Source organism: Ictalurus furcatus, chromosome 16 (assembly GCF_023375685.1).
Source record: "Ictalurus furcatus strain D&B chromosome 16, Billie_1.0, whole genome shotgun sequence".
Classification (NCBI taxonomy): Eukaryota; Metazoa; Chordata; class Actinopteri; order Siluriformes; family Ictaluridae; genus Ictalurus; species Ictalurus furcatus.
The window spans coordinates 8,941,688-8,968,838 of record NC_071270.1 but is presented as its reverse complement, the minus strand read 5'-3'; the positions used below and the strand labels follow the sequence as shown (position 1 = coordinate 8,968,838).

The window sequence follows — 27,151 nt, the reverse complement described above, 5'->3', positions numbered from 1 at the left end:
GGAACAGGGTTACATGTGTAACCCCGACGTTTTGTTAAAGTGTTGATTAACCAGCAGACGTGTCTTCAGCTGTAGCTTTGCACAGCTCTTCATCACTGGCATGATCTTCTGATGTGTCTTGGGGTTGGCTACTGCTGGGTTTACAAAGGGTTGTTATTTGAATTTCAGCAGTATAATATACTATCACAGGGCCTGATGTTAATAGGAACTCCTCTATGTTCTGTGAATCCATGCTGGTCAAGTCACACCGCTCTTTGATGAATTTGGTGAGTATTGAGTTGCTAATTGACAGTTCAATTTCATCATCATTAATCCGGAATGTTAGAGTGCCATTGCATTTAGTCAGGTAACTTGATGTTTTGCAAAAGCTTTTGCAGTTGTCGCATCTGTGAAAGGGATTTTTCAGGGTGAAGTCCTTTTGTGGGGTGTGGCATTTGGGGCAAAGTTTCATCTGATTGATTACAGCACCTTCTAGTTGTGAGGTCAGATGGTGTAGTGTAGTCCACTGGGTCATTTTTGTATCTGGTGGGGCAAATGAAATTGGCTTGTCCAAAGGAGTGATGGTTGTCTGGTGAGTGGTAAGTGAAATGTTTCCTCTGTAATTTCTTGTTGTTAGGTTGCTGAAGGTGTAGGAGTGAAATGTGCATTGTGCAATTTGTGCTTAACTTGTGTGCATTCTATGCACATATTTATGATTCATTGTCACAATGTCACTCAAAGTAAAAGTAAAAAGTAGAGATGCACCGATGTATCGGCCAATAATTGGTATCGGCCTATAAAGGCAATTTTTCACGCTATCGGCCATCGCACAATAGTTTAAAAACATCCGATGAAAAGGGCTGATTATATCGTGTCAATCAAAAGAGGGCAGGAACATTCGTGTTTTCAAGAATTCGTGCTGTGTGTAAAGAAGATGTCTCTTGTGTGGAATTACTTTGAATTGGGTGACAATGATGACAAAAATGCAGTTTGTAAACTCTGCACTGCAAAAATTTTAGACCACATGCTGCAGCAGAGCAGAATCAGTGCGTATTTTTTTCGGCATGCGTGTTAACATGTGGTGAGTGAGTGTGAGCCTAATAGGAGGTTTTTTAGAATTCAGTCAATGTTAATATGAATTAATAACGTTCAAGTTAAGAAATCTTAATTTAATCCTCAGAATTTAGTTAATGTGTTAATGTTAATTTGAGTAATGTGTTTTCTGTTTATGAGACCAGTTACTGTAAAACAACTTGCTGAAACGGAGAGAATAAAGGTTTTATTTGCATTTCCTTCAGAATTGTGGAATTAATTATTATTAATTTAAAAGGAGGTATAAAAGGCAGAACCACCAAACTATCATTATCAGTATCGGCCGATATCACTCTGAATAATTGACTATCGGTATCAGCTGAGTAATTTAGAATTGGTGCATCTCTAGTAAAAAGTAATTAAACAATTGTGTGGGTCCTATTGTTCATGTAAATGTGTATTTCAGTAATATAGCACAGAGGACCACCAATTCTTATGCAAGTTTTACAATGCATTTACATTAGAGGTAACAATGCCCCCTTCATGAACACTTGTATGACAGTAGACCAGAAGCATTGACTAGTTACAAATAGTAGACTGGATGTAAAAAAGTTACAATATTGTTTTTTTCTTAAAAACACATCATTTTACTTCATAAGACACTGATTCATCCACTGCTGTCGTATGGATTGCAGTCACTGTGTGTTGTTTTCCAAGTGTCAAAAGATCAGCATACATTCAAATGGCATAATGTGGACTCATAGAGATGGATTGTTTTCTTAAAACTACGTTTGTGTTTATCTGAAGAAAAAAGTCATATACAACATGGATGGCATGAGGGTGAGTAAATGATTAAAATTTAAAATTTTGGGTGAACTATCCATTTAACAGTGTGTTTATAAAGCATTAAGCATTTTACCAAAATTACAAGAATGTCTATATTTGTGACAATTATTTGTTTAAATTTAAGTGTATCATTTAAAAAAAACAAGCAAAGATTGAGGGTGTTATTGAGGGTTTGTGAGCTTTCACAGAATGAAAGTCAGACTTTGACCACAGCAAGTTCACTGGATAAATAGATTTGATTACTAGATTAGAGTTTAAATTAAATTGTATTAATTCTGTTGAATAATAATAATAATAATAATAATAATAATAATAATAATAATAATAATCCAGGTCACTGTATTTTAAGTAGTCTAAAAATTGTAAAGTTGGTTGCTAGCACATTTTTTTTGAGATATTGCAAAATAAATAACAATTAGTTTTTGTTTGTTTGTTATTTGGTTTAACTACAGCCACTGTGTTTGTGTCATGTCCAACCACATTTTTTTAAAATGGAAACCTCAATATCTTAGACCATGATGGCCCAGTTTGCTTGAAGCAAAAAGTGATCTCTAGAGCAGGGGATCACAACCATGTTCCTGGCGATTGTTCCACATTTTCAATATCTCCCATGTTCCATATTTTGCATCACACCATTGTCTGACACACCTTTTTCAGGTCTTGAGCTGTGTCCGTTCATTGTGCGCCAGGACAACATGTTTGTTTATTTACTTATTTATTTATTTAAAATTATTTTTTTTTTGAGAAATTGCTGAATTACTCTTTTATATGTAAGTGTTGGCTTACTCAAATGATACAAATGTGAAAATTTTTTTATTATATATAAATTATATGTACACATATTATATATACACATATTATAATTATCAGCAATTATCAGGGTTAAGCCGTTTAGGACCCTTAAAGACATTAAAAGGTATTACTTAATATTGTGCAATCCTATAAGGAATGACAAGAGACAAAATGCTTATTCCAGGTCTAGCCCTTTATAATACCATTTTATAATTTTCCATTTTCAGGTTTCACACACATTTTGTTGTCAATATAGATACTTGGAATAAATCATAGGTAAGAAAATGCGTACTTCAGGTCTCCCCTTTATAACATAATTTCCTGATCTCACTGTGATCATAAACTGATATAATATCAAACTCTGATACCTCAAATGAACAAATTAAGTGATAAACCTTGACAAATTGTGATTGGTAATGTGATTCTAATTATTTTATAATGTCTAAATATGATTTCAAAAGAAAAACCTGTGAAAAGAACTATATTGTTGAGTCAAAGAGTGGTCTTCTGTGGCCATCTAGTGGTTATAATAGCATGGGAATATAGTGATTTTTCACCTTTTTTTTTCCAGTTTCATTTCTGCTGAACATTTCTGCTGTACATTTCTGCTGAATTAAACATTTCTGCTGAACATTTCTGTTGAACATTTCTGCTGAACTAAACATTTCTGCTGAACATTTCTGCTGAACATTTCTGTTGAACATTTCTGTTGAACATTTCTGCTGAACTAAACATTTCTGCTGAACATTTCTGTTTAACATTTCTGCTGAACTAAACATTTCTGCTGAACATTTCTGCTAAACATTTCTGCTGAACATTTCTGTTGAACATTTCTGCTGAACTAAACATTTCTGCTGAACATTTCTGCTGGACATTTCTGCTGAACATTTCTGCTGAAAATTTTTCACCTTTTTAACTGCTATAGAGATAACTATTGCATGATCTACATAAATTTTTTTGTGCTTGTTCAGAGTCATGTGTCACATGAGCTTACCTACTTTCCAGAAGATCTAAGTATTCCTTGATGAGTTATAGGCTTTTGAGTACACTTGCCCACATTTAAGGTCTTTAAGCACATGCGTAAAAAGGTATTATATATTCTTTAACAAGACTGTAGCCACCTAGATCAGAGATGGAAAAGACAATTTACAGCCAATACAGGCAATTTACTAAGGAAATAAATGTTTTTAAAGCTTTTTAACAGTTATAGCGCCACCTATTGTCCAATCTTGATAAGTGTGCATACTTCTTTAGAATTATATGTTGCACATGCTTACCTAGTTTCGTGAAGTTTTGACTTTAGGTTTAGTACATTTTGCCAAGCCCATTTTCTAAATGACTCTATTATAGCTATCCATAGGGTAAAGATCCACATTTTGTTAATAATTATTTAGTTAAAGAGCATAGAGAATTGTACTGCAGTGGTTTTATTGTGGTTTAGAAAAAAAACCTAGGACTAATTTGCAAAACTAGGTTTTTGAAATAATCGCAAATATTTACGAACAATTTGATTGACAGCAGTGATCCTAGAGGCAAAGGTGTTCAGAATGATGAGATCCAATGTATGTTACAAAGAATGTCTATCTCGGAAACACTGAATAATATACAATCATTTACACAACCATTTTCAAGTTTCTTTACTACTACAGTGCCAACAAGTGGCCAAACTGCTCCATTTTGATAATTGCCCTCAGACAGAGATCTTACATAAGTATACCAAGTTTGGTGAAAATTTTTCATTCCGTTCAAGAGTTATAGCCATTTAAGTAAAAGTGGCCATGCCCGTTTCAAACATTTTTATGCACCCTTGCGAGTGTAAATCAAAGTACATTTAACTGTTTATGACAGAGCTCCTCATTAGAGTTTTAAACAAAAAAAGATTGGTATCTGGATCGGTATCGGCTGTAAAAATCCTGATAGGAGCATCAGTAATGAACACCATTAAACTAAAGCGCTTCCCATCTGATGGGTAATTGAACTCACCCAATCACATCCTATATGAGATTATTCAGATATATACACAATATACACAGAGTGGTTCGAGAACTGACTCCAGCCCAGAACCATGACAGCAAAAAATGTCTAATAGTGTAGTTTTAAATAAATATAAGAGGAGCAGACTTCAAACACTGAACATTGATGTTTATTGTATTTGTTTACAAGGTGGAACAGGTTAATGGTTGTTTTTTGCACACAGTCTGTAAAATTAGCTGAAAATATTAAATTTAGTTTATCAGTAAATTAATTTGTCATGGCACACACTATGTTCCTAAATTCTGTCATAATTGACCAGCTCATGTTTTCTCATGCCTACTTGTGTGTTATATTGTGGCATGAGAAAACTTAATAAATGCAAAAGTGCAATAAAAATATGTTGTCACTAAAATCAATTAATAATCGTGATAAATAATCGAGATCTCAATATTGATCAAAATAATCGGGATGATCATTTTTGCCATAATAGTGCAGCCCTATGCTCTAGTACTCTGAGGTACTACCTTACCTCGATGTTTCAACTCTCTAGACCTTGCAGTTTGGTCTGCACAATTAGTTTTAGGGCAGAACAATAATAATAATAATAAAATAAATTTAAAAATAATAAAAATCTTTACAATTACAATAGGGTTGCAGCCCTTCGGGCTTGAACCCCTAATTATGATAGGGTTGCAGCGTTTCGGGCTTGATCCCCTAATAAACAACAAATAGCCATACCAGACTACCCAAAACCGAAAATAGTTATAAAAGACTACCCAAAAATTTTAATTACAATAATTAGTTATAGTTACACTATAACTATACAGAGAACCACATCCAGAATGCTCTCCAAAATTCGCTAAAGTTTCTACTTCCAGGTCAAGAAGCAATCAATCCAAATCTCACTAGCCAATGAGAGGCACTGTTAAGCCCGTCCACATGAGAGGTTTGTGTCAGAATATTTTGAAAGCGTAAACTAAAACTCTGGCTGCGAATTAATAAACGATGATTAGCAAAAAAGAAAGCTTGGAAAACAATTAATTCTGTTTATTTGAAGACCATGTTTTGCCACAGAGTTATTTTTTTTAGGTTCAGAGTGTTTTTCTTCTCTCTTTGAAAATTTTTGTTCATTTCTTGAAAGGTTGCGCTCAATGCTTTTGGCACAGATTTAATTCAATAATTTAGTGAGTCAGAGCAGGCACTTAAACATGTCTGAAAAACTACAACCCCAATTCCAAAAAAGTTAGGACGCTGTGTAAAATGTATATTAAAACAGAATGCAATGATTTGCAAATCTCATAAACCCATATGTTATTCATTATAGAACATATAAGACATATCAAATGTTTAAACTGAGTAAATGTCCCATTTTAAGAAAAAAATAAGGTAATTTTGAATTTGATGGCCACAACAAAATTGGGACGGGGCAACAAAAGGCTGGAAAAGTAAGTGTTACTAAAAAGAAACAGCTGGAGGAACATTTTGCAAGGTTAATTGGTAACAGGTCAGTAACATGATTAGGTATAAAAAAAAAAAGAGTATCTTAGAGAGGCAGAGTCTCTCAGAAGTAAATATGGGATGGAATTTGGATGGAAGCATATGCTGCTCTAAAACCTGTATATACCTTACCAGCATTGATGGTGCCTTTCCAGATGTGCAAGCTGCCCATTCCAATGCACCCCCATACCATCAGAGATGCAAGCTTTAGAACTGAGCACTGATAAAAAGCCAGATGGTCCCTCTCCTCTTTAGTTTAGAGGATGCGGTGTCCACGGTTGCCAAAAAGAAGTTAAAATTTTTATTCGTCTGACCACAGAACAGTTTCCCACGTTGCCTCAGTCCATTTTAAATGAGCTTTGGCCCAGAGAAAACAGTGGTGTTTCTGGATCATGTTCACATATGGCTTCTTCTTTGAATGATAGAGATTTAACCAGCATTTGTGGATGGCACAGTGAACTGTGTTCGCAGACAATGAGTTCTGGAGGTGTTTCTGAGCCCATGTAGTGATTTCCGTTACAGAATCATGCCGGTTTTTAATGCAATGCTGCCTGAGGGCCCAAAGATCACGGGCATGCAATATTGATTTTCACCCTTGTCCCTTGTGCACAGAGATTTCTCCAGATTCTCTGAATCTTTTGATGATATTATGTACTGTAGATGATGAGATATTCATAGTCTTTGCAATTTTATGTTTAGGAAACAAATTTTATTATTCTGAAATTGTTCCACAAATTGTAGACACAGTTTTTTGCAGATTAGTGAACCTCTGCCTATCTATACTTCTGAAACACTCTCCCTCTCTAAGATACTCTTTTTATACCCAATCATGTTACAGACCTGTTGCCAATTAACCTCCAGTGGTTTCTTTTTAATAATACTTACTTTTCCAGCCCCAACTTTTTTGAGATGTTTTGCAGCCATCAAATTCAAAATTACCTTTTTTTCTTAAAATGGTACATTTGTCTGTTTAAACATTTGATATGTTTTCTATGTTCTATTGTGAATAACATATAGGTTTATGAGATTTGCAAATCATTGCATTCTATGTTTATTTACATTTTACATTTGTCCCAACTTTTTTGGAATTGGGGTTGTAATTGAGCTCCTCACCTGATGAGGTACTGATGCTGGTGAACGGGATATTACTGCGTTTGTAATTAGTGATGGTTTCAATGCCTTGGCATCAGAGCATGTAAGCGACGCAGGAAGGAGTAACCCTCCACTTAATATTCCGATCTATGCATGTGCACTCCGTCCATGTACCGCTCATGCTCACTGGTAAAACAAAGTTCGCTCAAATCCCACTCTGACATAAAATTTCCCTGTAGTATACTTGTTTCTGTTTGTAATACATTGCTTGAATAAATGCCTCACTTACAGTATTAGAGATAATAATTATGATATTTGTGGGTGACATTCAGGTGGTGCGTTTTATTATTTTTTTGGAATTTGTAATGCTTATTTAGCAGTTTTTCAAACCAGCATATCACAAAATGCATTCTGGGTTGAGCGAGTGACCTGAGCAGAATCTTAATAAATGGAGCAATTTGCTCCAGTGGAATTATCAGCACTCTGCTCCACGCTCCACTCACATGCGCTGCTAGCTATACATGACGGGGGTGCGCATTATTGAATTGAGACCTTTAACACAAACTCATGTGGTGATGTAGGACACTATAAAAATGCCACCAATTATGGCTGGCATTTCTTTTACTTCTTTTAGCCTTTGTGCACATGTTGGCCATTTGTTGGGCTATCTGCACAACTGCTTGCAAATACAGTCCAAGCAACTGGTGAACCCAAACTTCAAAGCTGAGGATAGTCTTAAAGTTCTTCAATAGGCTATGAGTAGTTGGATTAATCTTTGTGGCACTTAGCTCACAACTACAGCGAGGGAGGCATTCATTGGTGTGCTAAACTCTCCAGGGTATTACAGTGTGTGAGAAGGCTGCAAGCATGGTGGAGTGGGTTTACATTTGTAATTCTTTCACATCATGTGGACAGCCGGGTGTGTGTGCATCACTTACCTGGGGAAGAGCTAGCACCAGGATGCACTATGGGAATTAGGGAAGCAAGCAGAGATAGTGTGATGATCTGGGCAATGTTCTGCTGGGAAACCTTGGATCCTGGCATTCATCTGGATGTTACTTTGACAAGTACCACCTACCTAAATAGACCAAGTACACCCCTTCATGACAACAGTATTCCCTAATGGCAGTGGGCTCCTTCAGCAGGATAATGCGCCCTGCCACACTGAAAATTGTTCAAAAATTATTTGAGGAACATGATAAAGAGTTCAAGCGGTTAAGGCGCTGGGTTACTGATCGGAAGGTCGGGGGTTCAAGCCCCAGCACTGCCACTGGTGAGCACTGCCACTGTTGAGCAACAGCTGCCACTGTTGAGCAAGGCCCTTAATCCTCTCTGCTCTAGGGGTGCTGTATCATGGCTGACCCTGCACTCTGACCTCAGCTTCCTGGCTGGGGTATGCGAAGAAAACAATTTCACTACTGTATATGTGACCAATAAAGACTCATTATCATACCACAGTACACCTTCAAAGGTCTTGTGGACCTTTGAAGGTGGACTCCATGGACAGGTCTCCATGGACAGGTCTGCTTGGCCAAAAAAAGGTCACTGTTTGGATTTAAGTTAGCAAATACTTAAGAGCCTATGATTGGATCATTATTGCAGTGATTAATATGTTTCAGCTGGCAACAATTGTTTGCTAAACTGATGGAGTGTATAGCTTCTCATTTCTTAACAACCATGTCAGAAGACGTGTCCCACGGTCATGGAAAAGTGTTACTGTGTTTCAGAAGAAATTATTGGTCTGCATCAAGCAAAGAAAACAACTAAGGAGATTGTTGAAATCCCTGGAATGGGTAGAACTGTCCAACTCATTATGAACTGTCCAACTCAAAACCTGGAAGGAGAGCAGTGAACTGTCAACTTTGAGGAAGAAATGTGGTCGGAAAAATGAATGTTAGGTAGGTTGCTGAAACAATGCCATGATGAAGGTGGTGCAACAAAATTTTAAGGTGTACGACTGTTTTTTGGCCAGGTGTACACACACACACACATTTGTTAACCATTTAGAATTTTCGATATATATCTGCATAAATATGACAAAAAACATCATCAGATTTTCACACAAGTCCTAAAGGAGGCAGCGAGAACCCACTTAAACAAATGAGACACAAATATTATACTCGGTCATTTATTTATCAAGAAAAGTGATCCAATATTTCATACAGTCATGTGAAAAAATAAGTACACCTCATGGAAATTGTTGGATTTTTTGGACATATTTGGACAAGCAAATATTTGCTCAACTGACCTGCTGCAACAGGCTGCCACTTGCCACCTCCTTATTCAAAATTCCTAAATGCCTACAATGTACAATTACAGCAATCTCATGAAAAACTGGAACCCATATAAATGGATGGATACTGGAGATCTGTAAGATCATTACTCTGTAATTTATCCTTCCAATAAAATAATTCATCTGGACACCAGCCTTAGTTACTCTATCAAGCATTTATATTGAACACCCTGTCCCCCCATGAAGCTTTACATGATGTACACACTAGTGATTATATGTTTAAGCTCCTGTCAATATGCTACAGTATATTTGGTAAGATTTGGCCACACTGTAAAGCTCAGGAGTCTCCGGTCATTATAGAGAGGAACTCCTCTTGACTAACTGAAAGAAAAAAACATAAGGAAGAAAAATCAGTCCAATATTAAAGATACAAAGTTCAGAAACCATGAAAGAAAGAATAATTTTGTCATAGCTGTAAACTACCAGTTAATAACACGTTATAAATATTAGTCAGTTTCCAGTCAAACCTATTGAAGCCCTAAGCGACCATGCATTATGAATATTTTTTATTTGTTGTTTTCTCATGATCACAACTTAATTTTCTTGTGATCTCGACATGACATAAAAAGTTGTTTTCTCGTGACCTCGACTTAATTTTTCTGTGTACTTGACTCTCATTTTAAGTTCACCCACAGGTTTTCTATGGGTTTCAAGTCAGGGGACTGGGATGGCCATGGCAGGACCTTGATTTTGTGGTCAGTAAACCATTTTTTGTGTTGATTTTGATGCATATTTTGGATCATTGTCCTGCTGGAAGATCCAACCACAACCCATTTTAAGCTTTCTAGCAGAGGCGCTCAGGTTTTCATTTAATATCTGTTGACATTTGATAGAGTCCATGATGCCATGTATCTTAACAAAATGTCCAGGTCGTCTGGCAGAAAAATAGTCCCGAAACATTAAAGAGCCACCACCATATTTAACCATGGGCACGAGGTACTTGTCCATATGGCTACCTCTCTGTGTGCGCCAAAACCACCTCTGGTGTTTATTGCTCCATTTTCATTTCATCTGACCATAGAACCCGATCCCATTGAACTTCCAGTAGTGTCTGGCAAACTGAAGATGCCTACAAATATATACTTCAGACTAAAACATTACACAACTGTTTGTCCAAATATATAAGACTGAAAAGAACCCAATACACACAGACACGCACCAGAATATATATTATTAATTTACGATATATATATATATATATATATATATATATATATATATATATATATATATATATACATACATATATATATATATATATACACACACACACACACACACACACACACACATATATATATATATATATATATATATATATATTTGTGTGTATATATATATATATACAGTATTTATGCAGTACATTTTATGGATGCACAAAAAGCACTGAATTAAACTACAGTCCTAAATTATTAATAAAAACTCACTTCCACTGCACTGTGTGGTTTCTGCTACTCACTGCCTTTAGACATATTGTTTTACTTCTGTTTACTTTTGTTCAGTGTTTTAATTAGACATTACAGATCTTACTCGTGCTACACTGTGTATCACCGTGTCTATACCGCACATGAGGAGCAACGCGGCCTTGTTACTAATTTGAAGCAAGTGCAGATTAAAGTCAATAAACATGATTAAGGTCAATAAACATAAGCTGAGATACGCGGTCTTAAACATGAAACTAGATACAAGGCATGAAACATAAACAGGGCACGAGAACAGGACCGCTTAGCATCAAGGTGGCTAACACATACATAAAATAGTTAGCTAGTAACTGTACATAATACTGTGTGAAGTGCACAGCCACACAAGGCCTTAAATAACTCACGTAATCTTAAACGCAGATAGCTGGAAACAATAAAGACACACCCTCGAACATCAACCAATACCTGAACAGGGAGGAGACAAAACAGAAGCCAAAACAAATACACGTGTCCATAGTAAACAAAGCCACCATAGTCCATACGTAATCAAAGAGCTTGTGCTTGCTGAGCGCTCACGCACTCTCGCTCGTGCACGCGCGCAGAACTCCCCCCCAAAAAGACGCTCCTCCCGGAGCGCCACAGAACACTCCTCTCCAGTGGCGGTCCTGGCCCTCTGGGCAAAATGTCCCCAGCTGAACCAGGAGACTGAGCAGCGGCCTCGGCGGAGCAAGAAAGCAATGCTTTCTAATGTGATTAATCCTTAGCAGAACAGGTAAGCAGAGCAATGTCCTCGGCAGAACAGAAAAGCAGAGTGACGTACTCAGTGGAACAGAAAAGCAGAACGGCATCCTCAATGGAACAGAAAAGCAGAGCGGCGTCCTCAGCGGAACAGAAAAGCAGAGCGACGTCCTCAGTGGAACAGAAAAGCAGAGCGGCATCCTCAGCAGAACAGAAAATCAGGGTGCCGTCCTCAGCGGAACAGGAAAGCAGGACGGCGTCCTCAGAGGAACAGAAAAGCAGGGTGGCGTCCTCAGCGGGGCTGGAGCTCAGAGTGACGTCCTCTGCGGGGCAGGACAGCGGGACAACTTCCTCAACAGGACAGGACAGCGGGGCGACTTCCTCAGCAGGACAGGACAGCGGTGCGACTTCCTCAGCAGGACAGGAGAGGGGAGCGAGGTTCTCTGCAAGGCCTGAGGGAAGCTCCAAGATTTCCACGAGGACAGAGAGGGGAGCGAGGTTCTCTGCGAGGCCAAAGGGAGGAAACAATGCTCTCCAGGAAGCACGAGGGGGAAACAATGCCCTCCGTGGAGCAGGAAGGGGGAGCGACATACGGCGCACCGCAAAGAAGAGGAGCAACATCTTCAGCAGAATATGGAGGCAGAGCGACGTCCTCAGCGAAGCAGGATGGCAGAGCAACGACCTCAGCCGAGCAGGATGGCAGAGCGACATCCTCAGCCGAGCAGGAAAGCGAAGCGAAGTCCTCAGCCGAGCAGGTAGGCAGAGCGACGTCCTCAGCCGAACAGGTAGGCAGAGCGACGTCCACAGCCGAGCAAGAAGGCAGAGCGACGTCCTCAGCCGAGCAGGAAGGCAGAGCGTCGACCTCCATCAACTCTGCAGGCTGAACTTGGTTGGCTGTGTTAACAGACTCAGGTGTGAGCAGAACGTGGTTGGTTGTGTCTGCAGACTTGGGCGTGAGCAGAGCTTGGTTGTTCGTGACCTCAGCTTCAGGCATGAGCAGAACCTGGTTGTTAATGCATCGAACACGGACAGGAACGTGGCGTGAGCAGGGCCTGGGTTGGCCGTCTCTTCGACCTGGGTCAGGAACTTGGCGTGAGCAGAGCTTGGGTTGGCCGTCTCTTCAACCTGGGACAGTAACATGTCTTGGGAGGCCGTCACTTCGACCTCGGACAGGAACTTAGCATGAGAGGCCATCTCTTCGACCTGGGACAGGAACATGACTTGGGAGGTCACCTCGTTGACCTCTAGCAGGAACTTGACCTTATACTGGAGTTCTGGAGCTGAGACCCTCTCATGGGTCTCAGGCTGAAACTCTGGGGCTGAGACCTCATCATGGGTCTCAGGCTGAAACTCTGGGGCTGAGATCACCACGTTGACCTCTGGCTGGAGCTCTGAGGTCGTCACGTTGACCTCTGGCTGGAGCCCTGGTGCTGAGACCTCCTCATAGGTCTCAGGCTGAAACTCTGGGGCTGAGGTCACCACGTTGACCTCTAGCTGGAGCTCAGCATGTGAGACCACGTCGTGGGTCTCAAGCTGGAGCTCTGAGGTCGCCATGTTGACCTCTGGCTGAAGCTCTAGAGCTGAGACCTCCTTATGGGTCTCAGTCTGAAACTCTGGGACTGAGGTTGCCACTTTGACCTCTGGCTGAAGCTCTGAGGTCGCCACGTTGACCTCTGACTGACACTCTGGAGCTGCGGATTCTACCCTGTTCACCCACTCATAATACAGGTGGAATGGCGGGTCAGCCTGGGGCACCCCATTGACTCTCCACCCCAGTAAATCCAGGCTGTGTAGCTGCCCTGGCTGTGTGAACTCCTCCAGAAAAAGTTCCGCAAACTGAGTGACGGTGGACCCTGTCACTTGAGGGCGGTGGACCCTGTATGTACCAGCTGCTCCCTCCAGTCACGGGCCGGGCCGCAAAACCGGGACATTAAGCATCCAAGCCACTGTTTCTTGTCAGGCTTGGGATATGCCAAGCTACAGAAGTACACCTGGCAGTGGAAAAGGAACACTCAATGGAAAAGGTAGCTCTCCAATCCATACTTCTCTGGCCGGAGTTCGGTGGCAGTCCTCTGGGGACTACTGTCATGATGCTCTCCTTGTTCTCCTGATGCTTCCATGGTTTAGGCGAAGTATTAACTGGGTTACGATACGAGATTGGGGAACGGAAACAAGTGCAGATTAAAGTCTTTATTAACTCAAACACAAGGTTAATAAACATAAGCCGAGATACACGGTCTTAAACATGAAACTAGATACAAGGCATAAAACATAAACAGGACACGAGAATACGACCACTTAGCATCAAGGTGGCTAACAAATACACAACGTAGTTAGCTAGTAACCGTATATAATACTGTGTACAGCCACATGAGGGTTTAAATAATTCACGTAATCAAACTTAAATGGAGACAGCTGGAAACAATAAAGACACACCCTCGAACATCAACCAAATACCTGAACAGGGAGGAGACGAAACAAATGCACGTGTCCATAGTAAACAAAGTCACCATAGTCCATACGTAATCAAAGAGCTTGTGCTCGCTGAGCGCTCGTGCACTCTCGCTCGTGCACGTGCGTCCTCTGGCTTTCCATGCATGTCGCGCGCTGCAGCACTGTCTGCAGGGGAGATCGTGATATAATTACACTTACAGATCACTTCCGTTATAATAAACGACAGAAGTTACACTGCAAGCAGGCAAATACATTAATGACAATAAACTTAAATTAAACTAAACATTTTAAGCAACTTGCACCAGTTTCCCCTGCCCCTTGCACACAGTGGAGCATTTTGGATATAAACATAAGTTTGTGCTCGTGCATCACTGTTTGATCTCTGCTGTGCTAAGTATAAAATGCTTCCCTGCCTTAGAGGACTTGGCAGTTGCGCACTTTCTTCCTCAGTCACTTGACAATTATGCCACCGTCTGATGGTGACTGAGGTCATGTTGGGAATAAAAGCTAACGTTGACAAACAGTAAACTGAAGAAAGTCATTGTCGGTGACTCTGGGTGTCTGCTAAAGCTAGCGGCGTTGCATTACGTGTGTATGACGTAATGCGCCGTCGATTAGGAAGCGGCTTATACTTCCGGTTAGTAAAAATGCTAGTGTTCTATACGAAACGATATTACCTTTCTAAAATTCATACACTACACGGTAGAGTACACAGTACAGAGTATAAGTGTGTAGTACGTCATTTGGGACACAACTTTAGTATTTACTGTCCGATGCGTGTTTTCGGAACAGATGGAACGTAGTGAGTAAACGCACACCGTGCCCCGCGCAGACCAACTAATCGATAATGAGATTCATTGACAACGATTTTCATAATCGATTATTATCGATTAGTTTTTGCAGCTTTATATTCATAACATTTCCAGTTGACTGGAACTTCTTAATTATTGCCCTGATGGTGGAATGGGCATTTTCAATTGTCTTATAGCCACTTCTCATTTTGTGAAGTTCAACAACCTTTTTCCGCACATCACAGCTATATTCCTTGGTTTTACCCATTATTATGAATGACTAAGGGAATTTGGCCTATGTGTTACATCATATTTATACCCCTGTGAAACAGGAAGTCATGGACAATTGAACAATTTCCTGTTCCTAGTTACCCAGGTGTACCAAAATTTTTTTAAATATCAATGGGAATATACTTCAAATATATTTTTCTCATATGAATGCATAGAGGTTCCAATAATTGTTGCAAACCTATATTTAACAAAGATTATTTTTGATAAACCTGTGTTTTGTTTGCAATTGTTTGATATCCATGAGAGCAGAGTATATTTGTGAATTTGTTTTAACAAAAGGCCAAAAAGTTAAACAATAAAGACTATTTTTCATACCATTCTTTGCTCATATTTACCAAGGTTGCCAAAATTAGTGGAGGGCACTGTACATGCATTTTGTTCTGTAGGGAGTTGTATATTGAAAATCATTTTGTATGCATCATTCTCTGCGGTGGTACTGTTGTAAATCTGTAGTACTGCGGAAAAGATTGCACTGGCTACCATAGTATGCTCACAAGTTATTAACTGAAAAGCCAAGTATCAAAAGCTAAGGAGACTTAACCATAGTGATAATAGCACCCAATGTCATTTTGCTGCAGACTACCATAAAACTGTGCCAGTAACAAATTGAACCATGGTCTGACACCTCTACTTTTTGGAAGATGAGGGTTTGGTTGGTTGGCATGAATTGGAGTATGGGTGAGGTGCTCACATATTAAAACAAATCTAACTAAAAGAAATGTTCAGTAGGTCCATACCAAACAAGGTAGGGGCAAAAGTGCCCTAAGAAAGACTTTGGGTACATTCTGAGTTGTTGCTACATTCTTTTCTTTTTTTTTTTTTTATAAATCAAATAATTTTAGACAGTGAATAATAGGTAACACATATTATAAAGCCAGCCTGCCAAGATACAGCTTAAAGAGAAAACAGAGCTCAATACCCCCACCACCCAAAAAAAAAAAGATATACAGTTTGCTTCATCCATCTTATATACTTACTCTCTCCATCTCCATCAGTGTCAAACTCATCAATCATAGCCCTCAGCTCTTCATCACTAATGTCTTCGCCTAGCTCTCTGGCCACACGCCGCAGGTTCTTCAGGCTGATCTTCCCAGAGTCATCATCATCAAATAGCTTAAATGCCTTCATAACTTCTTCTTTTGGGTCCCGATCCAATATCCTGTCAGTCACTAAAAGAGAAAATATACACATCCAAATTATCCCTGACAGTTCTTGGTTTAGTAAGAATGCCTAGTCCAGATGTCAGTGCAGATAATCACAAGATAATCAGTCTAATATCACTCATAGAAACTGTAAAATGGCTCCACGTGGCTGATATGTTTCATTGTTGAGCTGCTGCTCAAACTACATGTCTGCAGCAGGAGGGCAAAAAAAACCCAACACGTTTCTAATCAGCATCCTAACAAGATAGGATATGCAAAGAAAAGAGTTTTACTGTACTGTCCTTGTAAATGTGACATTAAAAGCTGTCTTCTTTTTAAGGCTGTTGCTGCACAAAATCTAACAAATAACTGAAAAAAATCAACAAAATTCAATAATGAAAACAGCTGGCAACTAATTTCATTATCGATCAGTTTATATAGCATGCTGTAGAATGCACTACATCACTTCACTTAGACTTAAACAGGGTATCTGGGAAGCTGTGGCTCAGGCAGTAGAGCAGGTTGTCCACTAATCGTAGGGTCGGCGGGTCGATTCCCGGCCTATATGACTCCACATACCGAAGTGTCCTTGGGCAAGACACTGAACCCCAAGTTGCTCCTGATGGTAAGTTACTGCCTTGCATGGCAGCTCTGTTACCATTAGAGTGTGTGTGTGTGTATATGAGACACAGTGTAAAGTGCTTTGGATAAAATATAGCTTTAGTGCTATATAAGTGCACATTTATTTGCACTTCAAATTTAATACTATATTCAAGACATTTTATACCATATTCAAGACCTGAACGTCACTTCAATCATGCTACAGGATACATCAGCTATAATGGATTGTCTTCATGCATATACATCCATTTCTGGGTTTAAGTAAACTATAGCAGGGTAAAATTCTATAGAGGTTAGAGATGTAACGGTATGAAAATTTCATATTACGATTATCGTGACCAAAACTATCACGGTTATCAGTATTATCACGGTATTACTAAAATATGCTAAAAATGTACAAAAAAAAAAAAAAAAAGAACTGATACACACACTGAAATTATTTAATCAGGTTTTATATTTGACTATAAAGTGATGGATAGTTGTCACTAAACTTGCTGCAATAGCTGGTACACAGTGTTCAGCCGCACACCGATTACATCACTTGCCAACTGCAGCACTGCCCCCACTGTCGTTTTGCTTTTTTATAGTAATAAAAATAATTTAGTTCAGTTAGAGAACGGACACTACTAGTAAAAACTGAACGCGTCTGCTCAATTCAGCATGAGGTGAATGAGTCAGAGTTGCAGCACAGACCAGCAGCAGTCAGATTTCATTTAGCACATGACGAGAGTGAGGAGAGCTGACCTACAGGAAGAGTGAGGCAAGCTGACTAACAAGACGATGGCGGAATATTTGGTTTAATATAAGCGAGTTTGTCATTGTGCTGTTTTACTGTTGTTGTGTTTTTCATTATGAATAATAATGAACCAGGCACATGCAGAGTTCTTCAGGGGCAGGGGCTCAAATATAAAAAACAAAAAAATCTATAATCACCAAAGAGCTAATTTTACTACTTTAGCTACACTACTACAATAATGAATGACACTACTAATATAACCTAATGGTATTTTATTTTTACATTTATAGAAATAATTACAACAAAATGGCAACTTTTATTGGAGAGATGAATCCAAAGAATCTCTAAAAGAAAATTTAAACATTATGAAATGTATTACCATCCACAAATTTAGTGACACACCCACTGTATGTCACTTACCATAAAGTCAGTAAAACTATTAATTTCACAATTAAATTTACATTTGGCAGCAACACTTTGATTTCCAGAAAACTGCAGCACTGCTTGCTGAACTGGCTTTTTATTCTCAAAGTTTTAAGATGTCCCTTTCAATGCCTCCTTCTTCAGTTTTTCTTTAATTTTCTGCTGTCTCTGTCTGTTTGGCATTGTACCTTTACTGACTATATAACATACATATAATATAACAAGGTTACTTGCATGTATGGAACTTTAACGAACTTACCAACACATTCCCTCTCAATCAATTTGAAAACTACCGGCGTTAAGCATATAAAATGCTGCTAATATTACGAAAAGGTTAGCAGAAGAACTAGTGGTTTCAGCATACCTCTCTGGCTGTTGAAGCAAGACGCATCACGATTCCATCGTGACAAGACTCGAGTCGGACAAATTAATAGGACTTTGTTGTGATTAATCCGCTACTGTTTTGTGCACGCTCTCATGTTAATTTGAATTAAAATACTTTTTACATAATATAATTGTTCATTAATTAGTGTTGAGAAGGGCACTTTTAAATAATTTAGAAAAAAAACAGGGGCTCAAGGCCCCAGAGCCCCCCCTTCTGTACATCCCTTTAATGAACCTACCAATCAAGCAATTGCCCATTCAAAGATGAAATCTGGCAAGCTCTGCAGACAGGGGGTTACCATCTTCTATTAAGTTTCCCTCAGCATTTTTATAAAATCCAAAATATGACCACACTTTGGATAAGCGTCAGACTCATGCTGGGTGTGTGTGGACAGCATTTACTGCAAGTTTTATAAATCACGCTAATCACACACGGTTTTAATGATAATTAAATGTGACACGGTAATACTAACCATCAGGGAATTTTATTGTGAAACTGGTAACCGTTTCATCCCTAACAGAGGTACGTATATGGGAGACTGTAGCAAATATCCTTTTTGTATTACCATTTGCTCAAACAATGAAAGAAAAGCAATCCAGTATTTCCTTTCCATGACTGTCCAAGAGAGGGAAAAAATAGAGAGAGATGGCATACAGGTCAGAAGAGAAAAAGATGTTTTCCATCACTCCCTCAGCAGCTGTATTAGAAACCCCCATCATAGCAGTGTTAACTAGTTTTGTTGTACAGCCCCAATTCCAAAAAAGTTGGAACACTGTATAAAATGTAAATAAAAACAGAATGCAATGATTTGCAAATCTCATAAACCCATATGTTATTCACAAGAGAACATAGAGAACATATCAAATGTTTAAACTGAGTAAATGTACCATTTTAATAAAAAAATAATAACGTAATTTTGAATTTGATGGCCGCAATACGTCTCAAAAAAGTTGGGACGGGGCAGCAAAAAGCTGGAAAAGTAAGTGTTTCGAATAAATTGCAAAGTCCTCTGTCCTGAAGGCTTTACTTACCTCTGACTGTTACAAAGCACTTGGCTTGTGCCAAACACATAATGCATGCCATGTACACAATATAGCAGAAAAATGCTAGAAGCTTTTACAAGCATTAGCATTTAGTCAGTTGATTTTTTATATAATTATACATTAACAGGTCAGGGATGCCTGCAAAACTGAAGTCAGGAATAGCTAATAAGCTAATGAGTTATTAGATGTAACTAAGCTCATTAGAAAATTATATGAACTACCCATGCATGTGTTCTGTGGTGAACAGCAGTGAACATTCTTGCATAGTGAAGTAGCCTCAATAATAAAGTTTGGCAAGCACAAACAAGGGAAGCTAAGATGCATCAGAGAAAGGTGTTTTGTTGCTCTGCTCTGATGTCAGACCACTTTTTCATGTAATCGTCCAACTTGATTGCCAATGCGATAATTGGATAATAGTCTTAGCCTTCACCCTCTGCGGTTGACAGCTGTCCTTTATGTTTAATATATTGTTGTATATAGGAGTGAAAATTATTTAATGAATATGCGCTCAAAGTGTTATAATCATACACCTGTCCTAAATGAAGTGATTCTGATTAATCCCAAGATCAGGTATCAATCAGTAAAAAAGAATTTCCAAACATTAGATGTACTATGGCACATGGTAAAGGCCAAGCAAGTGTAGAAAATGGGGCACCAAAGTGACATTACCAAGAACAGTATGTCTCCTCATTATTGATGAAACAAGACGACAAAAATACATCAGGGAGGCTGCCAAGGGACCTACAGCAACATTAAAGGAGTACTGGTCAATCCCTGCTTGTGACAACCTATTTTATTCTTCAGATATATAGGCTACAGGGTAGTGTGAAAAAACTAGGCCTAAATTTTGCCAAAACATACATACAATCACCCCAATTCATGCTATAAAATGCGTTATGGTCTAACGAGACCCAGGTAGAACTTTCTGATCCTAATTCTAAAAGATGTGTTCATAGCAGAAACAAGAAGTTTATTACCCAAAGAACACCATACCCATGCTGAAGTATGGTGATGGCAGCATCATGCTATGTGGCTGCTTCTCTTCAGCTGGGACATAAGATAAACCCAGTATACCATAGTTCTATTTAGGCACAAAACCTGCAGGACTGTTAGATAACTGAAAATGAAGAAATAATTGCCCTTCCAGCATAATAACAAGCAAAACCAGTTTCTGGGGTATTGAACCGTATGCACTGGCAAGGTCAAGCCAAAGCACAACTAAGTCTCCCTTCCCTTCATGCACCTCCCTGATCAGCTCGGTGACAACTCCGGTGTGTTCTAGGCACCCTGAAACTCCAGGAATACCACTTTCTGTGGCATCAATATAGTTGTTCTTCAGGAGGTAGTCTGTCATCCTTCTTCATAGAAAACTGAGGAATATCTTCTCCTCCATGCTGAGAAGCGAGATAGATCTAAACTATTTCAGCTTGGTTGAGTTCTCTTCTTTGGGTATCCAGACACCCTCCACCTGTCTCCACTGATTTGCTACCGTGCCCTTGCACCAAAGCACTCACAGAATTTTCCAAAGGATTCTGAGAATCTCTGGCCAGCGCTTGTACACTTTATAGGATACTCCACTGGGTCCTGGTGTGGAGCTAGCTCAGGCTGCATCAACCACCTCCTGCACTTCCTTCCAGGTGGGCTCTCTGGTGTTAAATTCCACCATTGGAGGTGCTATATTCAAATGGGTTCTGAGAGGTCCTAGCTCTTGTTCTCTATCGGGGTCACTCAGAAAGTGCAGGAAGTGTCTACCTCTTCCTTGGAGCAGGCAAGACGGCCACTACTGTTCTGCCCTAATAGTTGCTTTATGAGACTAAATGGATCCGTGATAAATGCACTCCGCTTCCTAGCTCTATCTCTCCTCTGTCTCCTGTGCCATTCTGCTCTGCGCAGAGTCATGAGCTTTTTCCTAATGATGTCACGGAGCTCAGCCAGTGGTAGTTTCTCCTCCTCAGCTGCTACCTTAAACTGTCTAGCCAGACTCTGAAGCTCTTGCTGCAGTTGGTGGATCTTATCTGCCCTTTGGTTTGTAGTGTAGTTTTGTTGGTGTTGCCCTCTTCAACCCCAAACCTCTCTGCTGCATAGCTCACAATAATGGTGGTCATCGTCTGAAGCCGTTTATCCGCATCTCCACTAGCTGTTGCTTCAAAAATCTGGCCACATCCTCATCGAACTGGTGCCTCTCTGTGTGCTGATTTGCTTTGCTTCTCTCCTCAGCTCCAAGCATTTCATTCTGGTCTGATGAATTTTAAGGCTGTGCTCATTCTTACAGACTTTGTCACAATTGCATCTTACAGTTGATGTCATCAATGATCCACTAAGTGGAGACAATCAACTGTTTCTTACATTTGTTTCCAAAGAAAACGAACATTGTATTTCCTTTTTTTTTTTCTTTTTTTTTTTTTTTACAATGGATGACTTGGAGAGAAATATTTTAAAAAGCAGACAATAAGTGTTCAGCATAGGTGGGAACTCCTTTAATACTGTTTAAAAGGCATCTCAGTGTGATTCCTCATGAAATTGGTTGAGGCATTTCCAAGAATACATTTCTGGAAATTCTATGCAAAAAGGGTGTCTACTTTGAAGATGCTAAAATACTAAATTATTTTGATTTATTTTGATTTTTTTTTTATCACAACATAATTCACACAGTTCCATTTGTGTTATTCCAGAGTTTTGATGACTTTATTATTATTTTAAAATTTGGAAAAACACAAGAAATAAAGAATGAGTGCGTCTAAACTTTTGACTGGTTGTGTACATATAGCTCTGGAAAAAGAGCCAACTGCAAAATTATCAGTTTCTCTGGTTTTTATAGGTATGTGTTTAAGTAAAATGAACATTTTTGTTTTATTCTACAAACTACTGACAACAAATAAAAATATTGACATTTAGAGCATTTATTTGCAGAAAATGACAACTGGTCAAAATAACAAAAAAGATGCAGTGTTGTCAGACCTTGAATAGTGCAAAGAAAATAAGTTCATATTAATTTTTAAACAACATAATACTAATGTTTTAACTTAGGAAGAGTTCAGAAATCAATATTTGGTGGAATAACCTTGATTTTCAAATCACAGCTTTCATGCATCTTGGCATGCTCTCCACCAGTCTTTCACATTGATGTTTGGTGACTTTATGCCACTCCTGGCACAAAAATTCAAGCAGCTCGGCTTTGATAGCTTGCAACCATCCAGCTTCCTCTTGACCACGTTCCAGAGGTTTTCAATGGGGTTCAGATCTGGAGATTGGGCTGGCCATGACAGGGTCTTGATCTGGTGGTCCTCCATCCACGCCTTGATTGACTTGGCTGTGTGGCATGGAGCATTGTCCTGCTGGAAAAACCAATCCTCAGAGTTGGGGAATATTGTCAGAGCAGAAGGAAGCTTTTGTTTTCTTCCAGGACAACCTTGTACGTTGGCTTGATTCACGCGTCTTTCACAAAGACAAATCTGCCCGATTCCAGCCTTGGTGAAGCACCCCCAGATAATCACTCCACCATCCACCAAATGTCACAGTGGGTGAGAGTCTCTAGGACGCCGTCTGACCATTAGACAACCAGGTATAGGGCAAAGCTGAAAATTGGATTCATCAGAGAAGATGACCTTACTTTAGTCTTCTACAGTCCAATCCTTAAGGTCTCTTGCAAACCTCAGTCTGGCTCTTCTTTGCTTTTCATTGATGAAGGTTTTTTTTCTAGCTTTGCATGACTTCAGCTTGTTTCAAACCGTCCTAACCATGCAATTCACCCCAGCTGCCATTTGCCATTCTTTTGTAGGTCACTTGATGTCATCCTACAGTTGTTGAGTGACATTTGAAAGAGTTGGCTGTCATCCCAGTCAGTGGAGAGTCGTTTTCACCCTCTGTCGGTCTGTAGCTTTGTTGTCCCCAATGTCTGTGGCTTGAACTTGTTCTTATGAACCACCGTCTTTTAAATTTTAAGTATAGAAGCTCACTCTGCCAGAAAAAACAGAATTGAACCCTTCTTTTCCTCACTCAAGACTTTCCTTTTCAACTCTTTTGGCATGGTCAATAGTTATTTTTTGATTCCAATTACTTTTGAGGTAGTACTACCACTGTCTTTGCCCAGCTCAAGTATTTAAGGATTCAAGGATTTTTATTGTCATTCCAACATATGTACATGAGCTGGAACGAAATTAAGTGCCAAGGGTCCGGTAAAACCACTCAAAAGTAATAACAGCTAACTCACTCATAAATAAATAAACAAACACAAATACCTGATAAATTAGCAACATAGCAAAACACATGAAAAAAACGTTCAGTTCATCAATTCTGGTTTGTGGCAGAGTTTAATAGTCTATCAGCTTCTGGAAAGAAGAAGCTTCTGTTTTTTAACCTGGTTGTCCTAGTTCTGATGCTGCGCATCTGTGTCACTGATTGCCGGGAGACTCCATCCAATAATCTTCTCTGCTGACTTAACCACACACTGCAGGGCCTTCCTATCTGCAAGAGAGCAGTTCCCATATCATACCGTAACACATGATGTGAGGATGCTCTCCACCACACACTTATAAAAAGATGTAAGGACTGTAGTTCCCAATCCAGCCTGCTTAGACCTCCTCAGAAAGTACAGCCATTGGTGAGCCTTTTTTAACAGGCTGCTGCAGTTTGTTATCCAATTGAGGTTGTCATTGATATGTACCCTCAGGTATTTGAAGCTGGAGACAACTTCCACCTCAGCTCCCTCGATGCAGAGGGGAGGGGGTTGGTTGCTGGTGGCCTTTCTGAAGTCCACAATCTTTTTCTTAGTTTTTTTTCACACTGATGCAAATATTATTGTCTCTGCACCAGGTTATCAGTTGTTCCACCTCTAATCTGTAAGCTGATTCATTATTCTGTGAAATGAGTCCCACCACAACAGTATCATCTGCAAACTTCACAATATGGTTACTCGGATGTCTGGTAGAGCGATCATATGTCAGTAGAGTATACAGCAGCGGGCTGAGATCACAACCCCTCGGCAAGCCGGTGTTGAGAACAATGGGGGAGGAAATAAGGTTATGGATCTTTACAGACGGTCTTCTATTGGTTAAAAAGTCCAGTACCCAGTTGCACTGTGAAGAGCTTAGTCCAAGAGTCTCCAGTTTATGTATCAGTGTCTGTGGAATGATCGTATTAAAAGCAGAACTGGAATCCAGAAAGAGCAATCTCGCATAGGTGTCTTTGCTCTTAGGGTGGGTAAGGGCCAGATGTACAACCAATGAGACAGCATCTGCAGTGGACCTGTTCTTTCTGTATGCATACTGATTGGGGTCCATGCTGGCATCAATTTTCTCACTGATTTGAGTCATGACCAACCGCTCAAAGCACTTAATCACTATCGGGGTGAGTGCTACCAGGCGAAAGTCATTCATGCATGACACTGTAGTGTTCTTAGGCACAGGGATGATGGTGGCAGATTTGAAGCATGATGGTACAACTGCTTTAGAAAGTGAGATGTTAAAAATGTCAGTCCTCTGATAGCTGATATGCACAGTCTTTCAGGACCCTGCCTGGCATGTTATCTATGCCTGCAACTTTCCGTAGAATGACTCTCTGCAAGACCCTCCTAACATCTTCTGTGGTTACACTAGGTGGCTGCTCACCAGGTGGTATAGTGAGTCTAGTGCTAGGAGTGTTGTCCTCATAGCGAGCATAAAAAGCGTTGAGAGCATCAGGAAGAGATGGGATCGCTAGGGCATTCGGTGTCTCTTCTGTTGTAATCAGTGATGCTCTTAATGGCAGCCCACATGCTTTGGGGGTCATTTGTAGAAAAGTGACTCGGTATCTTGAGAGTATAATCAGTCTTGGCTCTTTTAATGCCGGTTCTCAAGTTTCTCCTTGCCACTCTAAGCACCTCAGTATCACCATTCCTGAATGCTCCGTCTCATGCTCTCAGAAGAGATCTAACCCCTGCAGTCATCCAGGGCTTCTGGTTAGCGTGGATAGTTATTTTCCTGGTAGTAGTAACATCGTCCACACACTTACTGATGTAACTGGTGACAGCAGATGCATACTCCTCCAGATCCACCTCTCCAGCATTTGTCGCTGCTTCCCTGAAGACATGCCAGTCAGTACTCTCAAAGCAGTGTTGAAGCACAGCGGCAGCATTACTGGGACACACTGTGACTGACTTTTGTATTGGTTTCTTTGTCTTCACAACAGGGCTATATGAGGGAACAAGCCTAATGGAGATATGATCAGAGAGCCTAAGGTTGTGAAGAGGGACTGCTCTGTAGGCTCCGCATCTATTTGTGTACATACAATCGAGGGTATTATTTCCCTGGGTTGCAATAGTGATATGTTGGTAAAAACTTGGTATAACGTCTGTCAGATTGACATGGTGAAAATCTCCAGCAATCACATAGAATGCATCCGGGTGCTTGTTTAAGAGAGCGAGCACATGCTGTCATGTAGTTCTCCAAGTGCCTCCCTAGCTTTGACACTCAGGGGGATGTAAACAACTACGATGAACACCGCTGTGAGCTCTCTTGGTAGCTAGAATGGCCTACACTTGATGGTCATATATTTGACAGCTTCAGAGCAATGACTACTAATGATGGAACAGATGGTTAATATACACGCAAAGTCCACCTCCATGAGTCTTCCCCGACAGCTGACTCCGGTCAGCTAGGTGGACTAGCATGCCGCTAAATCTGGAGCGCCGAGTCTGGTACTCTGCAATTAAGCCATGTTTCTGTCAATAAAAGTACACAGCAGTTCCTCATCTGCTTGTACACATTTTCATTCGCAGCCTTAGTAAATCCATTTTGTTATCCAACGCCCAAACATTGGCTAAAAAAAAGAGACGGAACCACCAGTCTGTTGTTGTTAGCCTTTAGCTTAGCCTGCAGGCCGGCTCGCTTGCTCCTATTCTTCTTCCGAGCGCACCGCTTTCTCCTGCCACTGAGCCGGCGTATGGTGCAATGCCATGCCACTGTCCTCAGAAGCTTCATCCTGCCCAACTCTGATTTCAGGTTCTGTGGTAGTTTTGCTTCCTATCCGCTGTTAATTTCACAGAGTTCAAGTGGGCTGTATCACACAAACCTCCCTGCACATGTACCCTTGCTATCCTTCACTATAGCTGAAAAAAAAAAAACAGCGAAACACTAAGAGCTGAACTGGGAGCTCAGGAAGCCACTGCACTACTGCGTGCCGCCATCTTGCCATAACCTCCAGAAGCTGGTCCTATAGCAAAAGGATAGTGATGACCACAGCAGAGGTTTTTATACTTTTCCTCGTTAAATAAGATTTGGTTCAGGTGATCACCTAATCAGTTCCTCATTCAGTAGAATGAGGTGTGCCTGTGTTGGAATTCAACAGACACTGGAATGGAATGGCTGCCATACATGTAGATTATAGATCTATTTTCTACATGATTATAGAAAAAAAAATTTCTGGAGCTGTGTATATATGTATGTATGCATGTATGTATATAATCAATCATCCGGGAATGATAAAGTTTATAAAAAAACTGGAAAAAGTCTGGTCATCTCATTTCGGGGTTTATTTTGCACTGTAACGTTTTGGACTGTGCATAGTATATATGCGATTGTGGCGGTGGCGGCGTGGTCGAGCGTCAGCTGTGGATGGAGAGGCGG

General features: G+C 39.9%; 1 protein-coding gene across 5 annotated transcripts in view; it reads right to left on the bottom strand.

Annotated features, from left to right (window-relative positions):
- Nucleotides 1–27,151, bottom strand: part of cetn3 (centrin 3) — a 42,471-nt gene that overhangs the window by 5,273 nt on the left and 10,047 nt on the right. For 2 of the 5 annotated variants that reach the window (XM_053644963.1, XM_053644961.1), the window contains 2 exons: nt 16,178–16,369; nt 13,460–13,803 (listed from right to left, as the gene is read on the bottom strand). In XM_053644963.1, coding sequence (XP_053500938.1) covers nt 13,595–13,803; nt 16,178–16,369 — 401 coding nt within the window. In that variant the 3' untranslated portion in view covers nt 13,460–13,594. Of the gene's footprint in view, nt 1–9,324; nt 9,827–13,459; nt 13,804–13,839; nt 14,284–16,177; nt 16,370–27,151 lie in introns of those variants that run through there. The other 3 variants (XM_053644965.1, XM_053644962.1, XM_053644966.1) reach the window with 3 other exon arrangements.